General features: G+C 30.3%; 2 protein-coding genes across 3 annotated transcripts in view; one reads left to right on the top strand and one right to left on the bottom strand.

The window, feature by feature from the left end:
* The window catches only part of LOC106464352 (ras-related protein Rac1), a 35,318-nt gene extending 20,803 nt beyond the window's left edge, over positions 1-14,515 (top strand). For both annotated transcript variants that reach the window (XM_013924481.2, XM_013924480.2), the window contains 4 exons: positions 4,567-4,638; positions 6,195-6,312; positions 8,005-8,067; positions 10,395-14,515. In XM_013924481.2, the coding sequence (XP_013779935.1) occupies positions 4,567-4,638; positions 6,195-6,312; positions 8,005-8,067; positions 10,395-10,685 (544 nt within the window). In that variant the 3' untranslated portion in view covers positions 10,686-14,515. The remainder of the gene's footprint in view (positions 1-4,566; positions 4,639-6,194; positions 6,313-8,004; positions 8,068-10,394) is intronic.
* A 2,107-nt stretch (positions 14,516-16,622) lies between these two features.
* LOC106464355 (rho GTPase-activating protein 44-like) overlaps positions 16,623-24,730 on the bottom strand; it is an 86,084-nt gene continuing 77,976 nt past the window's right edge. The window contains exon 16 of the mRNA XM_013924490.2: positions 16,623-23,726. Coding sequence (XP_013779944.1) covers positions 22,421-23,726 — 1,306 coding nt within the window. The 3' untranslated portion in view covers positions 16,623-22,420. The remainder of the gene's footprint in view (positions 23,727-24,730) is intronic.

Here is a 24,730-nt window from a genome sequence, read left to right as displayed (position 1 = left end):
ATCAATTAGTATAACCTACTACCTTAACCAGGTAATGGAATCGTGTGTTTCAGAGGTTGGGTATGGCCATAATCCAAGGATCCTTGGTTCACGCTCCTTTCCTGTAAAGTCAGTTTGCACTTTGGAGTGGGTGCATTATATGAATGATGGTCAAATCCCACTATTCGATTATAGTAGCCCAAGAATTAGTGGTGAAACTCTTGAATAGCTGCCTTCACTCTAGTCTAACAGTTCTAAATTAGGTGACGGCTAGCATAGTAACTTGGCACGAATATCCAAAACAAAGAGTCTCGGTTGTAACGCCACAACGGCTGAAAGTGCAGTTCAGTGACATATCACGACTAGAACCTTGGACTACGTGATTTGCAGACCCACACATTAACCAGTAGGCTGTTCTTTGCGACGTTTCAAAACAACTGAAACAGATATGCTTGAGAGATCTAGTGTTTTATGTTACATGAAAGTAAGCTGAAGGTTTAATGTGACTTTTGTAATATCGATAAACTGAAGTAAAATACTTCATGTACTCCCTCGTATGTTACTACAGTTAGGAATTTTAAATTTTCAGAAAAGTTTTCGGCATTTTCTTTTTCAAACTAGAATTTTTCATCGAATATTTTAAATTTTAGTGTCCAGAATATTGATATTAATAAATGTGCAGCCCCCCCCCCTCCCGTGGGTCAGCGGTAAGATTATGGAATTGCAACATTAAAATCCAGGGTTCGATTCCCCCGCGATGGTCAGAACACACCTTGCCCATTATGAGCTTTGCGCTAAAACAACAATAAGTAATGCCTATGTTAGATACCATGTAGTACCTGTAACTTTATATTGAGGTCTGAGGTAAAACAAAAGGCATGCATATAATTATAATTGTTTTTTGTTTTTTGAAGATTTTTGTGATTCGTAATTGCACATTTTAGTATTTCTAAACAACTGTAACAAAACCAAATGGTTAAATCACATATGCCACTAAGTTATTATTCTCCCTATTTAGTTTCACTCTTTAAGTGCTGTCTTCATTTAATCCTTCATTCGCTCTCATTTTTCTCGATTTTCGCTGACCTCGGTCCTGCTAGTGTTCCAGTTGCTAGATTTAACTTTTCATTCTCATATTTTTTTTATTTATCAGTGCCAACTCCCATAAAATTCTTTCCATCACGTTTAAGATGCAGTACTGCTATCTATTTCCATAGATATTCCCTTCCCAGTAATTTGTGTTCAACTCTGGTTTCAGCCATGCCATATCAAACAGCCACTGGATCTGTGTTGGAATTATGCTCGGCTGTTTTTGTGATCCTGTCTATGGCTTCATTCCGCTCATCTTCCTTCAAGTCTTTGTATCTATCTTTGTTTCCAATTCCAACATATAGTATACCATAGTGGCTGTAAACTGTGGGTAGTATTGATTGTTCTTCAGCTGCTGACAAATGTGATTACAGTAAGATGGTTTCATAATGTTGCCACATATTTTTGAAAATTAATATCACTCGTAGATAACGATGACATGTGACCTTCGAACATTGTGATTGCAATTTTGCATGCGTGATTGTTTGTAACGGGCCCTGCACTTTACTGATTTGCGCCACAGCTACGAAGTATGTCAGTACTTATACATAACGAGGCTGAATGATTTCAACAGAAAACGAAGTTCTAGATTATTCAGAAAGTATTGAATACTAAACAGATTTTGATTATATTAAAAATGACGATAATTCAGTTTCTAAAACTAGTGTAGATAAATTACAAAGACTATCTATGTAATTTTTAATAAGTTCTATCAACTGTTTAAGTAAAATAATTTGTTTTGGTGTAAAACAAGACGATATTTACAGTGTATGCATGCACGTGTTTGTGTTACACTCGTAACGTAATTCCCTTTATAAATTTACCTGTAAAATAACGTGACGATGAGCGTCAGTTTAGTTATCAAAAATGAATATAATTATGTATATAGTGAGTATATTCATTTTCATTATTTTAGCATACCTTTACGTGAGGCCAAACACCGTATCATGTATACACACTCCACATACTAGCTGGAGTAACTTCCTCTTGTACGCGGCCTAATTAGGGTTGCTTACATGTGCGTTATCTTGTGGTTTTTCGTATTCGTACATGATAGCCCTACGTTCTAGGCTTTTCCGGATCTCATTAACAAGTTGTATGGTATCACCACCATCTCGTGTAACATAACGTGCAGAATTGGTTCTTTATTATAACGACATATTTTTCAGTAGATAATTTAAATAAGTTGTTATTTTGACATGTTTCATCGTATTTCACCTGTATTAACACTAGTGAAATAGAGTACCGGTCTGTTTGTTTCACTTTAATTTTAAAAAAAAAACGAATATAGGTTGGTTTTGCTATATTTACAGCATTACTTTTATACACAGTTTCTTCATAATTCACTTTTACTACACATTTTTTTACAGAGTGGTATGTTTTATTATGTATCAACATTGAGGTAAGCCAGATGCTTGTATAGTGATATCTAGCAGTGCACAACCTTATGCACTTAATATAGCCTCTCAAAAAGTGTCAGTTAATGTCTTATATTATAGAATGGTGTTTTAAGATATCTAAATGATCCCAGTGTCAGCTGTCGGTGTTTTTTAAATATGTTTTATGAAAAGTAGAATAGTGTGTTTTACTGTATTGAACTATGAGTTACATTACTGTCATGAACTTTGTTTTAATAGAGTAAGGAAATGAAATTTGCTAAATATAAAGGAAAAAAATCCTTAGTTTTAATCAATAGAGCAATAAGGGATAATTTGCTAAATATATCAGAATGTTTTGGTTTTTCAAATGAATTGCAAAGCTTTACACATTGGAATTTCTCACTCGGATATCCATGTTCAGTATTTAAAAGTTAAGGGATTTGAGGTTGTGATGTAATAACAGAAGGCAACCTGCATTTTGTGGAAGTATCTGATTTCTTTTTTGTCCCAAAAGTATTGCAGAATTTTTAGAACAGACATAATGATAGATCTTTATGGCTTGGGTGTATAAGAATTTTCATGCTTAGCTAGTATGGGAAATGTGTCTTTGTTTAGTTTCGGCACTGTAATGGATTACATTGGCTCTTTAAATCTGATAAATATATGTTATGTTCACTGGTGACAGTAACTTTTGTCCTAAACAAAATCATTAATACCATAGATTCTGAAGAAAGTTTACTGTAGCAATCCTAGAATATATCATGCATCACTTGCCATGCATTTTGAACAGGTGGTGTCATATATAGAGCTGGAAGATTAATTAAAATAATTGGTTATGTATGAACATTAATTACACAGATTAGTGTCATGTAAAATATTTGATTAACTAAAATCTAAGTGTTTGTGATTATTCCAATTATCCAACCAATCCAAGTACTGCCCCCCCCCCTCAGGGTGGATTCCTGTACATGGTGAGGGGACTTCCCAGGGAAGGTTCTATATTTTCAGTTACCTCCTCTTGGATCTAAACATCCACCCACATGTTTGCTGTGCGTGGCGACTCATGAAGGGAGGAGAGGATCCTGGTGGTTGAGTGGTGTCTGGGGCATTGCAACACGCCACTTTGGCCTTGAATCTCTATAGACGGGTGCCCCCCCCCCCCAGGGTCAGTCAGCTGGTCCCTTCGGGCTAGGGTCAATTGAGTAGAGTCAATTGGGTGTTCTCAACAGGTGTTGTGGACATTGTGTCTGATGCTGTTGTTTGGGTATAGTGCTTACGAAACCCTGGTGTTGCTGCAGTGTCCTTGTTTGACATTGTAATGTGTCCCCTCGTAGGACTTTCAGAGTAAGGGATATCCCAATCATATTTGCATTGTTTTATGAACAGCATTTTAACAGATTTTGAAAGTTTATGATTTTAAGGTTGGCCAAAGTTAGAATAGTAGTTCTTCTGAATAGTATATTGATAATGAATTTGATTTTAACACTACTGGCACATTGCAAGTACACCAATGGGTTTCTGAATGTGCTGATGATTTATTATTGATGGAATAATACAAAAATGCTGATAATAATGTTTTGCACAATGAAACTAAATATTGCTCTGGTCATGGTTGGTGCTCATGCAATTTTATGAAATTCTTTGAACATAGTCATTCATTGTTTTTAAGGAATATATGAAAAACTACATAAATAATGAGGAAATAACTTAATGGGTATATATTTTATTTTTATACATGAATGTTTTAAAACATAACTAGTTGTAAGTATAACAAAATATAAGAAATTGTTGTGAAAAGTTGCAGAAAACATTAACAGCTAAGCAAATGTTAATAATTTTATAGAAATGTAGTAATATATATTTATAAGTTTAGTTAATGACATCACCGATCAGTAATGTTTGGATTTCACATTTAAATGGATGAATGATATACCTGAGATAATTACAAGAGGAAGTAATTAAGTATTAAACAGGAATGTTGAGGTTTTCTAAAGTTTGTCTGTAAAATTAAATTATTCTTATGTTTGTGTAAAACATTTATTGGAATTTTTGTTTCATTTTTACATGTTTATTAGTAAATGAAATGTACAAAATATATATATACCTCTTTTTCTTACAGTGCTGTTGGTAAAACATGTCTCCTCATCAGTTATACAACTAATGCCTTCCCTGGTGAATACATACCTACAGTGTGAGTATGAAAGTTACCTGAAGAATTTACCAAAAAAAAACATGTAAATAAAGCTAAATCTGATAAAATCAATGCATAAAATAAAAACACTTGCCACTTAATATGATGAACAAAAATGGTGCATAAATAATTGTTTAAAAAACTTTAAATAGTAATAGCAGTGTTTTCATTAAACCTGTGTTATGCGATTTGTTAGGTTACGTAAATGTAAAGCAATGAGAATTTGGAAGCAGATGTGAAATTTATCACTTTACAATTTATATCTTAGATTTATCATACAACTGAACTCTTTTTAAATATTCTTATAACATATATCCCAATAGCTTTAAAACTAGTCGGACCTATCTGTAGTGAAAGCTTAATTAAGCTCTCAGAAAAATCATTTATTTGAAAGGAATAAATATGACGGATGAATGAGCTGGACAAACTGAGAATATAGATATGTTGTTGCTAAATTTAATTTCAAGAAATAAAGTCTTGCTCAAATGAATAGTTTATGAACAAGCTCAGAATAGAAATGTTTAAAAGTAGAGTACTTATGTAATCATTTGTCAGTTCAGTTGAGGTACGATCCCAAAAATATTTCTGAGACCATAATCAAAACAAAGTTACAGAGACATGAAAATAATCTAATATAGATAAAAAAATTAACATTTTTGCTATTTGCTTTCATCATTCTACAGAGAAATCTGATTATGTAAATGATAAAATAATAAGATATTAGTAGCTTCATAATGTCATAAAGTGTTATAATTTTTATGAAAACTGATACATTTTAAAGTTATTGTGCTATGTGGTACTGAATTTTCAAAGAGATGAGAAGAAATCTGAAAAACTGCTTGTTGAAAATGAGATAATGTAAAGCAAAATTTAATCAAGTATTTTATTTTTGCATTTCAGTCCTTGTATTGTTGAATTATTATTTATGTGTTTAGTACATGTATTCAGGAATGATGTAACTGGTTCTTCTGTATTTGTAATTTGAATTGTACTTCCAATATAATTAATATAAAATATTTGTGTAGTGCATGTATTCTATTCTGAAAGCATAGACTAAGTTATATTTTCTTGTTCTATGTTAATGTGTTTTTAGTTCCTTCAAACTGTATGATGCTGCTGTAACGTTATGATTTTCCTATAACAAAACAGTGTCTATGATTATATAGTATTTGTTTTATATTGTGACATCACCCATTCTTCCACTGTTGCTATGGTACTTATGTTCTGTTGGGATATCATTAATATCCTGAATGTCAATCTTCCTACTGTTTGAACTATTTAACTATCAGCATATTGAAAAGATCATTTTGTGCAATTTGAAAAAATTTGCATCTCTGTTTTTTTGGATGAAGATCAATCTGTACAAGTTCGATAGTTATGAAATAAGAGAGTACTTGTTTGTCAGAAACATGTTAGTAGATTTTAATTTCTTATGATCAAACTTTCCATATTCATTTGAAAACTCATTCCTAATATAATATGAACATTATTACCATACAGTTAAACAGTATGTTTAGTGTTAGTAATGTATCCATGATGCAACTTTTTCTTTCCAGATTTGACAACTACTCAGCAAATGTTATGGTTGATGGAAAGCCAATTAACCTTGGTCTGTGGGATACAGCAGGACAGGAAGATTATGATAGATTAAGACCTCTTTCTTATCCACAAACTGTAAGTTTTCACTGATTGTTTGTTTTTCAGGTTTTAGATAGATATATCACTCCTGTTTTATTGATAATTAACTAGATGCATATGGGAAATTTTTTAATGAAAAAAAAGGATATAGTACATTTTCTTGCTATTTTAATATGAACAGTCATTAAAACAGTTAGTTTAAATAATGCCAAGTTTGAAACTTTGTTTTTAATTTGAGCATTGTATAGCATATAAGAGTACTGGGTAATACTGGCCTATACTCATTAGTATGTGATATAATTGTTGAAGCCTTAAGAGTATTTAAATTTTTATCAATTCATTTTCATGTTTAATTGTAAAGATATGATAACTAACTAACCATACCTCCTAATCCTTAAGAGAACTTGAGTTATTAAAATTTTTAGTGTCTATTTTTTTCAACTGTTTCTGTACACTAGAGCATTTTCAAAAATGTTTTTAGTAAATAATCAGTAGAAAAATTTTTCTTTTATGAAGCTTAAATTTGTAATACTTTGAGCTTTAAAAGAAGTTATCTGATTTTTATTTAGTGATCATAACTATTTCTAAAAAATATCTGAAAGATTGATATATGAGCAGTTTATCATTAATATATATATACTGTAAAAACTATTAGTTAAATAACAAGTGTGATTACTGTAAATGTATTAAATGGTGCACAAAAGAAAATATGTTAATAATTTGTGTCTATTGCTTTATACCAAAGTAAATTTTTTTTTTGGGGGGGGGGGGGTATTCCATTCCTGATCAGTAGCTCTTACAAAGAACAAAATAAAGCCTTTTTATGTATGGGTGTTTTGGTTGTCATTTACTCACTACAGATAATCTGTATTGAGACAAATATGTAGTGTTGATGCTAATCTTGTTTGGTATATTCTCTCAACAAGAAATAATCTAGACTGAAAAAAAAAAGATTTGCTTGTATTAAATTTTCTCTGTTGTTAATTAAGTTTTATTCCAATGATGTATTACTTTTATTTCAACTCATCCAATGACTTGCAAAACATCGTAGCCCATGTCATTTCAGTCTTGATTGCTTCCTACATTAAATATATAGTTGTTTTTTTTTTGCTTATACATTTTGTTGTAAGGCACTTCTAAAAAGTTTTTTTTTTTTGCAAACATTCTAAACTTATGTTCTTATTGCTAAACTTTTCAAATATTTAATTTTATTAACATGTCCACTTTATCCAGAATCAGACCTAACAGATTCTTTGGTTTGATTATTGTTATTATTTTTGGTGTGGAAAATATTAGATTGGTATATGTAACTTGTCATTTCCATTGTGGTAATTTAAAGGGAAAAAAGTCACATGCCAAGACTTGCATATATCTACACCACGTGTTTCTACATTTTCTTCTTGCCTTTATTTGTAATTTGAGATAGAACAAATAGACTTGTACAAGTTGGTAAGTTCATTGCATAATTAATTATATAGTACAGGAATCTTAAATACCCTAAACTCTGAACAAAAAAGACTAAGTTTTTAGTCTGTGGAGTCCTTGAAACAAAACATAATGTAGTTACAAAACAAGTTAACTCCTGAGGGTTTTTAAATATTTTGTAATCCATACTGTGGTATGTAGTTTAGAATTATGGAAGTACATTTAATAAGTTGTGTTTGTATAATTGGACCCTCACAAACAGTAATATGAGATTTGATAATCATATGTTAATTCTTCTTGCAGGATGTTTTTCTCATCTGTTTCTCTTTAGTAAATCCAGCATCTTTTGAAAATGTTCGAGCAAAGGTAAGTCATTGACTGCAGGTTTTTAAATTTATACATTAAGTTACCAACGTTTTTCATCACTATTAGTGCTGGATCTTGTAAATAGTGTTTTGTCTTTAATTTGAACAGTTTAATCTTGTTGCCAAATCATATTTGAAAGTTGCAAAATGCTTGCTATAGAACCCTAAAAGTGCTGGGTTCATTCAGTGGAATATATCTTTATGGGTGCATTTATACCATCTCAAGAAAGTCCTTGAACTATGAAAAACTAAACGCATCTTTCATAAAAGTGAGATTAAAGTACTATATCTTTATTTATTACTTATCAGTTAAGTATTTTATGTAACAGATGATTTTACTTGCTAATTTTTTCATTGTTTTGAATTGAACATGGTAACAGTTGACTGAAACTATCAAGTTAAAAAATTGACTCCTTTTTGCTGTTTGTTTTGGGTGGCTTGAACTGTTATAACTTAAATGAATAATGTCTGGAACAGCAAAATATAGAAGTATGCAGTAAAGATTCAGTAGCATAAACTTTGTATGGCATAGCTAGATAATCCAGCTCAACAAAAGGAAATAAGTTTTATTAAAGACTTAAAAAAAAACAGTAGTATTTATGTTTATCACCCAAAAAAATCATACAAAAAAATCAAATTATGTTTCTATGTCTGAAATTGCTAGTATTTAATTTATAGGGTTAATAACACAAAATTGATATATTTTTATTATTAAAATTGTAAGGGGAATTAAAACTGCTATTGGATGAAAAATTAACTGAAAAGTGAGAATTTCAAATTGTGATTGCCAGAAGGTGCTAAGACTTGGGTGTTGTTTATCACATTTAGAATTATTTAATTAATTAATGTGTTAATGTTGGTTAGTATTGTTCACTTCTAAAGTTAATTTAATAAAATATTTCTGAACATCAATTAGTGTAACATTGAATAACTTATTAATCAAAAATATGATTAAGTTGATTAACATCACAAATTAAACAAAATTATTGTAACCTAGTATTACTGTTTTTGATTATTTCATCTATCCATTGACTGAAACAATGCCATTATCAGTGTCATAACTTGCAAAAATAATCAACTAATCGAAATTAGGGTTTCCAAGTATTACTATTTTTGTTAATTCCAACTATCCAAGTATTTGAAATATTGCCATTACGTATATTTGTTGTTAAGCACAAAGCTACACAATGGGCTATCTTGTGTTGTGCCTAATACAGGTATCAAAGCTTGTAGTGTTATATTGTTTTTACCCATCTTATGAGAATAAATGATTAGTTGAATGTAATTGATTAATGAGTCTGATTAACAAATTCCACCAATCAACCAGCTCTGTTAACTAGGTGTATATAATCCTAGTTATGTGGTGGCTTTATTAAAAGAAAAGTTATAAATAGTTTTGAGCAATGTGATTGTGTATTTTTCAGCATATGTTTGCATTAGATTCCAAGTTCTCTTGAACCTTTCATCTAAAAGGTTTTTAAAAGTTGCTGATGATAAAGGCTTAATTTGAAGGTGTCTAAAGTATATATGTATGAGAATTATATACCAATTTTATACTTTTATCAACTAGTTTTATAGTGTCTGTACTAGACATCCAAGGTTGTTGTGCTGAAAAGTTTTTCTTGTAATAAATGCAAGGATAAAGATTTATCTTAATCAGTAAAGTTTAGAACACATTTGTATTTCTTCTGATTTAAGTACTTCCATATTTGGGAAAATTTGCTAAGCTTATGTAATATTAGGTTTAGTTATGACTAACAATTAACATGTATAGTAGATTTCTTCTTTCTTTTAATGTCAGTGTTTTTGTGTTGTTCTTTTTTTTTTAAGTATGACATACAAAACCACAATATAGTATGACTCACGAATCATAAATCTGTGTTATGATGGTGTTTTATGTCTTTGTTTTTTATTTTCCTCATTCACTTTGAACTATTAGCTACTTATCCCATAAAAAAATCATTTTGTTTTGATACCACATGGAATTTTATTTATTCTTGTAATAACATAAAAAATGAGCACAGTTTAGAATGTTTTAAATTAATTAGTATCATAAAATCAAGACAGAGAAGTATGTGCCAGTACCATGAAAAATTAAGTAATGTACACGAAATACCTCTTACAGTTAAATATGGCCTTACATTTTTTTTGCTATATACATATATATATAAAGATAAAAGATTTTAGAAAGAGGAAAGATAAGTGAGTTCTTTTAGTGCAGAAGTAGTTAGTAGATGAGTTCTTATATTTCCAGTGTAACTAACAAAGGTTATGACCATAATAGTGGACTGTACTTAAACCTTGTATATGTCTATCTCTCTCTATCAGTGGTATCCTGAAGTGAGTCATCACTGTCCCAACACTCCTATTATTCTGGTGGGTACCAAGTTAGACTTGAGAGAAGATAAGGAGACCATTGACAAACTGAAAGATCGCAAGCTGGCTCCAATCACTTACCCTCAGGGTTTGGCAATGGCCAAAGAGATCGGAGCCGTGAAATACCTTGAATGTTCAGCACTCACACAGAAAGGATTAAAAAATGTATTTGATGAAGCCATTAGGGCTGTGCTTTGTCCCCAACCTAAGCCAAAGAAAAAGAAGCCTTGTTCTCTGCTCTAAAATTTCAGATACACCAGTCTGTTAAATTTTATTGTTCTTTTGTATTGATTTACTGTACGGGTTAGTCCCAGCTCTGAAATTGGTGGATGTATTTTTTCCTGTTTTTATAAATGACACTAACTACACACACTGTGATGACACTGTGTTTGTCTAATATGGCTTTTTAAAATGTGAAAGAAGCAGTTAGCTGATAGAGGTAGAATACTGAAGCCGAAATATTACTTTTTCTTAATATTTCTTAACAAGACTGAAATAAAGTATCAGGTACTAAAAGCTCTGTGTGATAATTTCTATCCCAGTGAGCTGTACTTAACTAAAGGCTTCAGCTTAGAAAAAAAATACACGTTTGTCTATTTATGTAAGTATCAGCCTAGTTAAGAAAAAATCTGATTACTGAGAAATACTTATATATAATTGTAATTACAAATTTCTTTCAGAGTTTTCTTTTTGAATACATAAACTTAGAACTGTTGAACAAAATGTAATATATATATCAGTGCCTTGTTTGTTTTTCATGTAAATTAAGACAAGTTGCAAACTTAAAGTTGGTTATCAATTTCCCTAACTGGTTGAACATTTTTAGATGATTTATTTAGTTAGTAGTATTAATAATAAACAGCTTTTAATCAATAAGCATTATTAATTGCAAAATAATTTATGTAGGATAGTGAAGCCTATCTGTAGAGACCACCTGTAGCTATGTTAGTTGGTGTATTCTATTTATTGTGAAAAATGACCATTTTGATTCTAAAAGTAAATCTAAAAAACAAAAACCAAAAATTCACGATTTGCAGTATAAAATAAGAAGTAACGGTGACCATTTGATTTTTAACTAGACTGTTTATGTAATAAGCAGTGCATGATTGTATACATAGTTTGAACTAAATGTAAAAAAAAAGAATGCAATATATAAATTGTACAACTGACCATATCAGATGCACTTTGTGATAACACACTTTAGATGTATAAACAGTGCAACATGCATTGTTTGGCAGTGTGCACATACTGTAACAGGGGTGCTGAAAGTAAATTTAGACTTATGGAAATTTTCATTCTTTATACTAATTTTAATTAATAGACAGCAGTGGTACCATAACAAAATTTGGTAGCCCTACTCCAAAGCTTATAGTGCACTATTACATTTCTAAAATAAGTGTTTCACTGTGTATGTTTGCTGTCCATTGTTACTTGCAATACAAGTGACAACAGACATACCTGAAAAATAAATTACAGCATGATACAAAATGTGCCAATCCTTAGTTTGAAACTAACCTGATGGTGGCAATAATTAACCATCAGGTTATATCAATGGGCAATAACATTGTTCAGTAACAAAAATATTCAACAGAAGCTTCAAAAAACTTTAGTGACTAAATTATTGGTGGACAAATGCTTCACCAATTCTGGTGCCCTGGTGTAAAACATCATGCACTGTATACATACTGTCAATACACTATATTTTAACAACAGACTATAAACTAAACTCCTGTATACACATGTATTTTAAAATTTTATTGAAAGAATAAACTATAAAAAAGAGGAAATAGTTATTTTTGTACTAAGCCTAAAATATTATTTATTAATTCATATTTCACTCCTGCCCTTTGGGTGTATTTTAATTTTTGTAAGTCTGTGAGTGTTAAGACAAATCTGTGAATATTGTAATGTACTGATTAAAATGACTGTTCTTGGACCAACCATGGTAACAAATACGTAATATGGCAAAATAACAAGCAGACCAGCCTGATGCTTGCATTAATAACATGGGTGTGAGCCTGCTGTCTTGTATAATTTAGTAGGCCACTGATATTTGAACAGAGACTTAACGCAGTGAGTGTATAATTGTATATACATAAGAAGTTTCCATCATTTTCAGAGACACCAAAGGATGTATGAAAGTTGGAGGGAAAAATCACCAAGCTTTTTTCCATAATGATGCTTCAAAAGAGAAATATTCCAAATTTTTTTAATATTTGTAAATGTTTTATTTTTTGGCTAACACAAATAATAAAGTATATTATTCTATTTGAAGTTGAGCTATCACTTAAATATATTCGTGTACATAAATTTTCAGGGTCTGACTTTCTGATGATATGACGTGTTAATAAGTGTGAAATCCACATTCTAGGATATGTTGCATATAGTCCACAGAAGACCCATATCATTGAAACTTGGCTTTTACAAAAATAAATTTTTCAGTTTTAAATTAGATGTAGCCATGCATAAATATCACCTTGGACAGATCTTGGATATTGACCAGTATAACAAAGATGATCTCTACAGATGTGGCTGCTATACTGTTCATGCATCAGTTTAGAAATTTATTTGTACACATATAGGTACTTTTTGTCACAGTTTGTGTGTGGAGATTGTTTTTATGTACCTAGATGTGTTTAATGTTATTCTACAATATTGAAGCTTTTCTTTCAATGACAATTTTAAACATGATATAAGGGGTGTAAGTATGTTATTAGAAAATATTAAAAGCTTTCAGAAGAGAGATGTTTCCTTGTACACAGAAACATACTTTTGGAGAATGTACATGCACAAATCTAAATATTACATTGTGTTTACTATTGCTTGCCAGACTGTAATAAAAATGGTAAGTAATTGTACAAGTCTGTCAGAGAGAAGTGTTTAGTAATTCTGATTTTATGACCTACTAATAAGAGAAAGGATTGGCCACTTGAGATCAAACAACTACAGATTAATGTCTGTTGCCACTATTTATTTACTGAAACATGTTGGGTGTATACAGTTAACAACAAAATGATGGATGAAAACAATTAAAAAATTCAAAAACAAGAATGGGAAAAAAAGTTGCTGTTCAAGGTATTAAATATAGTACAGTGCATATGTGGCTCGGTACTAATCCCATGATAACATAACTTGAATTATATAATTTCACATTTTGTTGGTTGTTAAAAGTTGAAAAAAAACAAATGTTTAGGTATATTGTTCAGTGTCTTTCGTGGTGTTCAGGTTTGTACATAGTTTGATGTTGGCTAGTTCATTCTTCACATAAAGGGTATTAATTAAGCAGTCATTACAGAAATAACTGTGGATTCAAATTGTTTAGTTTTGATGCCTTGTAATAAAGAAAACTGAACATTGGATTTGATTTATTACACATTAGTAAAATGTGATGGTTAGTGTTTTTTCAAAGTGGAAAAAATAACAGCTGTTAATAATACAAAAATTTATTTTGTAGTCGTTTTGCTATAAACTATTTAAACAATGAATTTGTCTTCCTTATTTCCAGTCAAATGTTAAAATGCTACCATACAGTTCTTGTATAATTGTACATGATATCGTTTTTAATGTTACAGTCATGAAAATCAAGGAACGTTTGGCTTGAAGCACATTTCATATATTCCTTTTTATACTATAACTGGCTACTGGATTTACAGTAGTCATTTCAGAACTTAAAAGTTTGATGAAAAATAAAATCTGTGAAAAACCTTATTCACGAGGGAATAAACTGTGTGTACCAGGGCCAGAACTAAGGTAGATTGTGGAAACACAAATTTATGTTAATTATTGAATGTAAATCTTATTTCAATTTTTGGTAGATTAAGTTTTTAAATATCTATTTGTGTAGTTGAACTGGTGTTTGGAATCTTTTTTTAAAGATACCTAATTGATTTTTTTTCTAGTAATATTGACAGTTTAATATGTGAAAGAAAAGCTAACTAGTATTGTGATGTGTTTCTTAATTAAGGTTCTAACTAGTACGTACTTTTTAACTTGGGGATGGTAGATTTTTGTTGTTGCTTTTGTTTAGTTTATTAAACAAGCTTTTTCCAAATCAATAAAATGAAATGTGTGAATGTTTGTTGATACTTCTTTTTACAACCACATCAAACTCTGCATAAAAACAAGTGGTTCCGATATGTTCAGCATTACACTATCACTCAACAAGTTATATATTCAAGTAGTTTAACATTACAGCATCGTATAGTAATTATGTTCAAATAAAAGTTTATTACCTAGTTACCCCATAGACTACATATTTTATAAATGACATTATATTGTCAGCCAGCCAATTATATATTCTGTTATAACTTTTTAAATTGTGCTTTGTTGACAAGACTAGGAATACTATTATTATGAAATGAACAAAAAAACAACTTTTTTAATTGTTTCTAATTTGTAAATAATAAAAATTTGGTACAAGAAAAAGATTTACTTTAGTATTTGCTTAAAATAATCATAAAGTTAAGCTACATGTGGAATAAGGAAGATATTCCAAAGTGGAGGTTTACAATTACTTGAAATATCTTGCTAGATACAGGCTGTCTGTAAATGCTGTAAGGCAGATGACAGTGGCTGTGATAATTACTTCTCATTTTAGATATTTTTAATTTAGAAACATTATATTTCAAGATAATCCTACCTCATGTATGACTCATGTTTGTATGACTTTGAAAAAAAAAATAGAAGTTAATTGTTATACAGTTAAAATCAATATGGACTTCATTCATAAACTGAGATTGAGTATAGCACAAAGATTTTTGGAGATTTGCTTAGTCCATGTCCAGTCATGCTCTATCAGCTGCATCTTAACAATAGCCCTGCAGAGTAGTTTCCATTGCAAATAGATTTGTCATAAGGTTATATCCAAAGGACCTCACTGCTTACTTTCCATAATCCATCTAGTGTGCAGGACAGTGGTTTCCTAATACCTGTTTCTACAGTCAGATTGCACAGAAATCCACAGGTGCTGTATCCTGTGACTTTACTATGAATACTCATTTCATTCTTCAGCTGTTTGAGGTATGGTAAAATTGGATAGACATGTTATGGAAGCAACTTGTGTACATGATTCCCCCAAATGCAGATCCTTCTTGATTATGTTGTGTACTGTTGCCTGGGGAATGTGGATAGCTTTTGCCACTAAACTTTGTGTTCGTGGCTTCTTACCAAGACACTACACTTTACTTACTACTGCTGGGGTATGATTTATTGAAAGTTTCTTTCTGGATGGTCTTGCTTTTCCAAGTTGATCCATAGTCCTTTGTTTTGCAATACCATCAAGTACAAGGAATATCCACTTTTTGAAAATTCTAAATCCCCATCTTAACAGAACTTTATCATCTTTTCACATTGGAATAGACTGATACAAATCCCTCCTAAAAGTGATCAATTTTTGGTGGCATAACACTATATACAAAACATTAGACAATGTCGAAAATAGTTCTGATACGTGCTGTTCCACTACAACTTTCTGGGTGAGATTGGCGTGTCACTTTGTTGATTTGCAGATTTGAAATTATTTTAATATAATATACTCAACCATCTTTACACGTGTTGAACTTGTCATTCACATAACCAACACAAGCCTTGAAATGTAGGGACCAATAAGGTACTCCATCAACTGATTTTCTAATGTGCAAACTTGAATAATATAATTAACCAAAGCATACATGCTGGGTGAAAAAGGAGCGATATGTATGAGGCTATTGACAAAAACAACTTCTAGCAGGCTACACTCACAATCATTAAGAGTTAAAACATATTTACAAGTGTGATGCATAATAAAACAAAAGAAATTATTAGCTCCTTCTGCTAGTTCCTTAAGATCATAACAGTTAAAAACAAGTATTCTTTTCTTTCACACTTTAACAGTATTGAAAACTCATAAATGATATATATAAGATCAGTCCATTCAAAAACTTGGTTTTACAGATTTAAGTTCAAACATTACAATTTTCATTTACTTTGTGCATGTACTAGTATATAGTACATAATTAGCAATAAAAAATGTGTAATTGTTAAAATTAATTTTTTTTTAATATTTAAACTGCTTTCTGTCAACCTTTTTTTAAAGAAAGCTAAAATTCTTGCAATTCATTTGCTGGTACAAAAAACACAACATTTCTTTGTTATTACAAAAACAGTGTTACAACTAAGTAAGTGACTCTTTAACCATGAAACTTCTCTTCAAGGTTTGCTTGACAAGCTTTATTGTTAAAGTGAATATTACAAGTAAAATAGTAAATAGTCTTTAAAGAATGTTTTTCTCAAAAACTTCTCACTCAGTTCTACAGTTGATCTTGTCTAAAAAATACATGATACAAAAGTACTGAAGAATAGGAGAAATACTGGTTAAATGTATTACTTCTTTTTCACTAACATCACTCAGCAACATGTGCATTTGCTGAAACAAATTATGTATACTTCCATAACATATCAAAATATTTTTACTTAAATCACAAAAAAACAAGTACTTACTACGTTTCTGTTCAGTTCTAATTTTGATACCTAATACAAATGAATTTTTAAATTTTTTTAACAGAAAAATTATCACATTGGACAACAAAAATATATTACTACTGTTCTTACATGTACTTGTTCTACAAAATATAATTTTTTATCCACTAAATAATAATAACTGTCCTACGTTTACACTTTTAATATTGCACAAAGTTATATAAATGTTTTAGTAAACAATGGTCATTAAACAGTTTCTTATTGTGCTCACAAGACACTATAACAGCAAAAGAACACCAGCAGTTTAAATGTAAACAGGAATAGTAAAAAATATGTATGTATTTCATATCAATAAGATTAAAACTGCCTTTTAATATAAATACATTTTTATTGCTCTTTGCACATCTACTTAAATCTTTCAAAAATGGGAAAATCTTATAAAAAGTAACCTCAAATCCCCCCATCATGACCTCATCTCATTTGTAAATTCATGAAGTCCCATACGTAGGATTTTAATGACTTAAGCATTACATAACCAAGATTTTTTTGGTATTAAAAATATTCTAACACAATGTTTTTACTATTTTTTAGAGGCTTTTAATCATTTACAACCAAGTGAAATCATAATAATTAAACTATTAACATCCATAAGCTGCATAATGTTAATTTTATCTTAATAAAATCAGTGTATAGATTTTTTATTTTTTGAGAAACATGCCCTCCTTAAATATTACAACTTTCACATAATTATTAACAATATGTTAAAATAACAATTTACACAGATAAATCTGAATTATGTGCTATTAAATTAAACTGATAAAGAACTTAACTTATAATTTCAGTGAACTCCAAAACAAACATAGGTAAACAATTTTATATTTAATCACTAAATAACTAACAGGAGATTTGAACCAAAAAAAAAAAAAGAGATTTTCAAATATTGCAAAATAAGATTCAACAAAGTTCTTAATACATTTATGTTGAATAATCTGTTGAGCTAGTATGTAATTGAAATTTAATCTTCCAAAATGAACATATTCTAACTGAGCATACATATTCAAAACACTGATTAACAAATGTTTAATGAGAATTTCTAAATTAAACATATTATTTTGAAGTATATATAGTCCACATCATAAATATACGGAACTTCAGAACAACACTTGGTAAGAGCAAGGAAGACTGACCCTAAATAAATGCAAAAGACCTAAAACATCCAACTGTTAAATTATTATTTCAGTAAACTGACAAACCAAGTACTTCTAGATCAAGTAAGATCCATAAGTGATCATATAAAATGTAAGCAAACCATCAGTAACCTACAGCCAGAATTTTATTATATTATGAGATGCAACTTAATCAAATGATACCTTACATTCATTCTTATAGTTTTAAAACGTTTGACAGTCTCAACATATGTAAGGGTTTATCAATTTTTTTAAACTAAGTGTGTGGTTGAATATTAGATGTTATAATTTTGGAAATAAATCTTTTGGCCCAAGAATGACTTAAGAAACAATATTAAAAGAAGAACTGGTAATTTAAGTGTTAATCATTAAAGACTTTTGTACTTAATAATAAAAATGTCTGTGATGTTAGTTTCTCCAGCGCAGCAGTTGGTGCAGTTAAGTTGAGCAATACACAAGTTACGATTGCATCAGCCATAAAACATAACTAACTTGATCACTCCCCCATTACGAGTCATAAGGTACGAATACATCAGTCATTTAAAATATGAAAGATAATACTATGCACTTACCAGGGAGAAACTTTTATAGAACTGATAACTAAGTTCCTGTTCTCTTTGCGTGGGCATGTGCATGTTTCAGAACCAAGTGGTTCAAAATAACAAATAAATGAAACGTAGAAAGAGTCGAGTAATTTCCTTTGAAGTGTCTAAGCATGCTTTATATAAATAATGACAGTTACAGACTAACATTAATAGTGCAGTGTAATTGAACTACTTATTTGACCCTTCCATAAACATTATAAAATATCTTTAGTCAGGTATGCCTCTTACAGTACAGAATAATTACACATTGAACCCAATATTCTTATCCTATAATTTTTTCAGTCTTTAATACTACATTATTATGACAAACAATAAGACATCGTGACAACTAATAATCCTTGTTATGAAATGTGCCAGTACAAAACCAAAACTAACCATGATCTTTTAAAGCATGAAGAAATATAATGACATATATATTAAAAAATAAACAAATTAAAGGATTGTTTTAAAATATTAAGAAATATGATGCTAAAAGAAGCATGATATAAAACCAAGAGAATTTATACTGTAATTATTAACATTCTAAAAAATTCTTCATATATATTTTATTATTCTTGATTACTCATTAGTTCCAATAGTTTGGTTTTACTTTTAAGCTAACTCTTAAATTTATGCAATGTGAATAAGATCTGTTTGATAAAAAAATATAAGCAGCTACAGAAAATTTAAACAAAAACATTACAGTTCAAATCTGACTATAGTGGACATAGCATTAGCATCAGTATCTATGTATGTCACCAAAAGTACAGAAAATTCTTTAAATATCAACATATTGATGCAGAGATGAAATGATGATTGTTTACAGACTTTCCTGTATTCTTTGGGTATGTTTTGAACTTACAAGAAGAGGATACAAAGAAAGCCATCCAAAATGGGAAGGCCAAAAAGTATAAAGATGATAATGAATGAAGAGAATGAGCAAGATGGCAAAAGGAACAACAAGCCCAAGAATCTCTCAAGCAAAAAAGAAGACAGGCTAAGAAAAATGTTGCAATATGTGAAGATGAAAACGTTCACTTCTAACAACTTTTTAGAATTAAGTATGAATACTATGATTAGTAATTACTAATACAAACAGCCACCTATAGGGCAGCATTTCTGCTAGTATTCTTAATTCTACTGATGTTGGAGATTCTAAGAATGAGCATACATATAGCATTTAACATAGAAATAAATGGGATAAGTTCCCTTGTGACTTTTCCAATAAGACTTATGAAAAGTTTAAATATCATGTCCAATAACTGAGAAAAAAAATCAAGTAAAAAACAATTAAAATTTTTACATCAAAAGATTGTAAAAATCTCAGAATTATCTTGTCTACACACACAAGTGTATAGACTACAAAGCATTTATACAAGAGATTTTTTAAAACTAAAGACTAGTGTAGTACTAGAAGAAATAACTTAAATCTGTTCAATATTTTCACATGGGATACAAGAATAACGTAAAGAAAAACCCATAATTTCTATTTCAGGGAAAATTAGTTTTTACATTTATTATAATAAACATATAATATTTATAAATTTTTAAGAGAAATACTATTCAAAAATATGGCAACTTTTAACCATTTTACATTCAAATCAGGTCATAAAAAAACAAGATTCAAAACTGGCCACTGAGCTTACTCAGAATATTTATTCCCATGAGATTCCTTCAATCTAATACTGCAAAAGTTTAGATAAATATTCGAAGTCCTACATTTAAGTGTGAACACAACCATTGCTATTTCACTTATATCAATTAACAAAATGGTACAACATGTTGCACCCTCATTAAGAATTGATGTGCACCTAGAGCCAATGAGAAATGGCTAAGTTTATAATAATGTTACAGGGCATGCTAGTACTCTTGGTTTATATATAAAAGTGTGTCTAAAAATTCAAATATCACTATATGAATTACAAAGTATTCATTCTCTTTAAAAAAAAAAGAAGATACACATTGTTAATTCTTCAGACAATCAGACACATCATCAAATCTAAAGTTTTTGTTTCATGTTACCAATTTATAATGCTGTCGTCATTTTTGGGAGGTGGGAGGTAATACTGAGGAATTTCTATTCAAAACTTCATAAAACAGATAATCAAATTTGATTAACTAAAAACAAAAAAATTACAGAACTCCATTATTCTATTGATAAAACAATCTATTAGAGAAAAGCCACTTAAGTCAGCTTGCTAGACCACAGCTACAAAAAAACAACAGTTTTGTAATTTCCTATTTAACAAATACAAAAATAAAAGCATTCTTTTTGACAACCACAATTATCATTAAAGTAAAACATCTTTGTGAAATAATACCACAGCATTTGATATCACAATTTTGATTTCTCTGGGTAGAAATATTTAATTTAGAGTAAAAAACAACAACATTCTTTTAGCACAATAGAAGGTAAAATATATTATTATTAGTTACAACCGACTAGTTTCTGTAACTATTACCATCATCATGGCTAGTGTGACCTGTAACTGATAATAAAGATGTTACATTTCATTGTGCCAAAAAAATTTCAGTTTTTGTGTTTTTTACTCTTAAACATAGTAGCACAATGTGCCTGAAAAGAAATTATAGAAATATGTAAGTTGTCAGTTAAATATGAAAATTGGTTAGCTTGGTTCCCTCATTAAAAGATTTTTAACTTTAATAGGAATTAGACTATTATATGAAACTTTTGAGCATGAGGCTCACAGTTAACGTGCAGTTGAGCTTGTCGACATAGCTACAGGGTCTTTTTCTTTCTCTGATATTAACACACAAGAGTTTGCAAGTTTTTGTTAGTACTGAAAACAAAGTACACTTAAAACAAGCTGATCAACTTACTTTATCAGTTACGTACAGCCATTAATAATTTATTTAAGACATACAACAGATGGCCTGAACAATGGAACACACACACATATACAAAATAATGATTTTAACTTCCATAACATACACATTGAATTTGAATAGTGTGAAGAAAATGTTTACTTAAGTTTGGAAAACAGCAAAGTTTCATGATAAATAACATAAGAAATAATAAGTGAACTATAGTTACTGATTTACAGTACATTTAAGATGCTGTTGAAACAAACCTATCAGTTACACTTTTATTTGATACTGAAATGGTTTTATAGCTTATCAAATCACCTGATGTTTCATGCATGTTGCATTCGTTTTTTCACATTACAATATCAAATGATGAGGTATACATTGTTTCTGTTTTCCACACTTAAATTATTAATATGATATTTCTTTTTACTTCACTGTTATTGATGGCATGAAAATGTTTTCACTGGCACTTTTACAGAGAAATGTATTCATAAAATTATCTAAGTATCATCTGAATTTTCCATGCTTAATCAGTAATTTACAGATTGCTGACTGTGGTTTTATATATTGTATTAATGTATCACGTAAATGACATGTTTTATTTTGATCTCAGAACAAGATGAACAAATTCCATGTTTTGTGTGTACGGTCATATCTTTGACTAATTGAATTAAATACATTTACTAACATCAATGTAAAACAATTATTTTCTATCAAACTTTGGATCAAATAATAACTTTGTTTAAATATTCTTTTTTTTCTAAAAAAAGACTAGAATATTGGATATATATTTGTAAGGCACCAAGAGAAATTGTGTTATATTAAAATAACTGAGAAAAAAAATATATATATTTTGTTTAGAAGCTGTAACATTCTAGTAGCTCAATAACTTTGGTAACAATTTAATACTAAAAAACTTATCTTACAGATGGTTATCTTCAGTAACACCACTAGCTCTTGGTCTAATAGGTGGTGGTTGGGGACGAGTTGGTTGGCTATTTATGGTGTTCAAATAAAATGGTTCAGTAGTTGTGCCCAATCCTCCAACCGGGATTACTGTACAATACTCTTTGTCACTGGGTTGTTTAACAGATAATTCTGGATCTAAGTGAATACTGAGAGGGGCAATGGTTCTAGGAGGACGTTCTGGAGGTTGATCTTTCCGAGTCAGATGTACACAAGGTTTGACTTCTTCAAAACTTTCACTGGAAGACTCATCAGCTAAATCATTATCCTTGTGGCCAGTTTCAACAGGAAGTGGAATGGTGCGAGGAGGCCTTTCGGGTGGTTTTTCAATAGTCTGAAAAGTTAGAAAGTTCCATTTATCCTGTTTAACTGAACATTCCGGCTCAAAGGGTGAGAAAGTTTGTGGGTTTTTTCTGCCATTTCCTGAACTTTCTTTACAAATAAATTCTGATTCACCATTACTGGTTTGCATCCGAGGAATTTCATTTGATTCTTCTGTGCCTTCCCCACCACCACCTGAATCATCACCTGATAAAACCATAGGTTCTAATACACACAAGTTATTTGTTTCAATATCTGGAACAGATAACTTAAAACTGGAAGATTCTGTGTTTCTCATAATACTTCCTGGTAAAACAACCTCTTTTACAGTTTCGGATGATCCAATTGACTTCAACAATACATCAGATTTGCTAGGTACTTGTGGAGGTGGAACAGATGGTCTTTCAACTGAACTTGCATGGTTTCTCACAGGAATACCAGGAGGAGGAACATTTGGTTTCTCAATGTGACTACTTAATTTTGAGAAACGAGGAGCTGTGGGTGGCTTTTCTCCCCTTTTTGTCATATTTTTACGATCTAAAGAATTAGTAGAATATAAATATTTGTTTGATTTTTCTGGTCGCTCAGGTTTTTCGGGTTTTACCACAGGACATTTTTCCATAGAAATACCTGTTAGATTTTCATGGGATTGCAAGATGGTGAGTCGATCTGGTTTTTCTGAAGTTCCGATCACATTTTGGGAGAAAGCTGATGACTGCTTGTCAATTTTATCATACTTAGAATGTTTCTCAGTTGAATCAGATACCCCAAAATAAACAGAGGATGTTTCCTCACAGGCATCAAAAGGAAAGCTTTGTGAAAGTGACTTCTCTGATATTCTAGGCTTGTCTTTTGGCTGACCACCAGGGGCTGGAGGTGCTTGCTTTTTGCCTGGACGATGTATAGGCTTTGGACTGTTACAAACAGGACTTGAAGTTAAACTGTGAGAAAACATACATATTAGATATTAACAAAAGGAATGTATCAATTCAAAATTGAAATTAAATTAGAAAATAATATATTGTGACTGACGCAATTTGAATTTTTGTTCCTTATTCTCCTAATATGTAACTTAATTATATGTAAATGTATTAATGAATAACAGAACAAAACATTTTCAATTACATGTAATATTTAATGGTAGTTTTCAGTATTTTCTGATGGTCTAAATTTGAGTTACCATTACCCAAAAGCCTTTACTATCCATCAAACTAGGCCCGGTGGCTGTAGAACTTGAGCCCTTGCATGTGTAAGAAATTCAGCAATATTCAATGAATCACGTAGCACAAAAAAAATCTTCAAGTACTCAATTTAATATTAACATGCTGCAGTTTCACCAAATTACCACAAACCAACATCACAGGATCTTTAAGATAGGAAAGAAGAGTTTGAAAAATAGAAATTTGTCAGATTAAACTGAACAAATACAAGTTACCTGTGATAAAATTACACTAAAACAGTCATTGAAAATAAAAGAACATCCTCCTGAATGAGACATTTAGTTTAAGGGAAAAAAAAAAACAATAAAACTTCTCAAAGACAGCCAATGATAAGACATTTTCACTCTAAATATTGTTACATAGCTTAAAGTTATAGGAGAATCACTGCATCATTGAGGAAAATAAAATTACTGCAAGTTGTCAAAACATTTAATTCACATAAAACTGGATAAAATAAGTGTAATCTGTTCCAAATTCATTACTCCTATGATCTAAACAGAAATTGCCAATAACAAATAGCCACAATAAAAAAAGGAAAAAGTGATCAAAGAAAGTCTTAGAACAAAAAAATCTTCAGCTATAACAAAGCTAAAAGCATTCTAAAATGTAAAACAGTTGGTGCACTTCAACAAAGCAGAAAGGCATATGTATTTGATGTTTAGATATTAAACGATCTAATCCATTTTAAGTGTGTGTGTGTGTGAATAAGATTCATAGAAGTTGAA

This window comes from Limulus polyphemus, unplaced genomic scaffold (assembly GCF_000517525.1).
Source record: "Limulus polyphemus unplaced genomic scaffold, Limulus_polyphemus-2.1.2 Scaffold1625, whole genome shotgun sequence".
Taxonomy (NCBI): Eukaryota; Metazoa; Arthropoda; class Merostomata; order Xiphosura; family Limulidae; genus Limulus; species Limulus polyphemus.
Note: the sequence above shows the minus strand (reverse complement) of the source record. Positions and strands in the feature narration are given on the sequence as shown.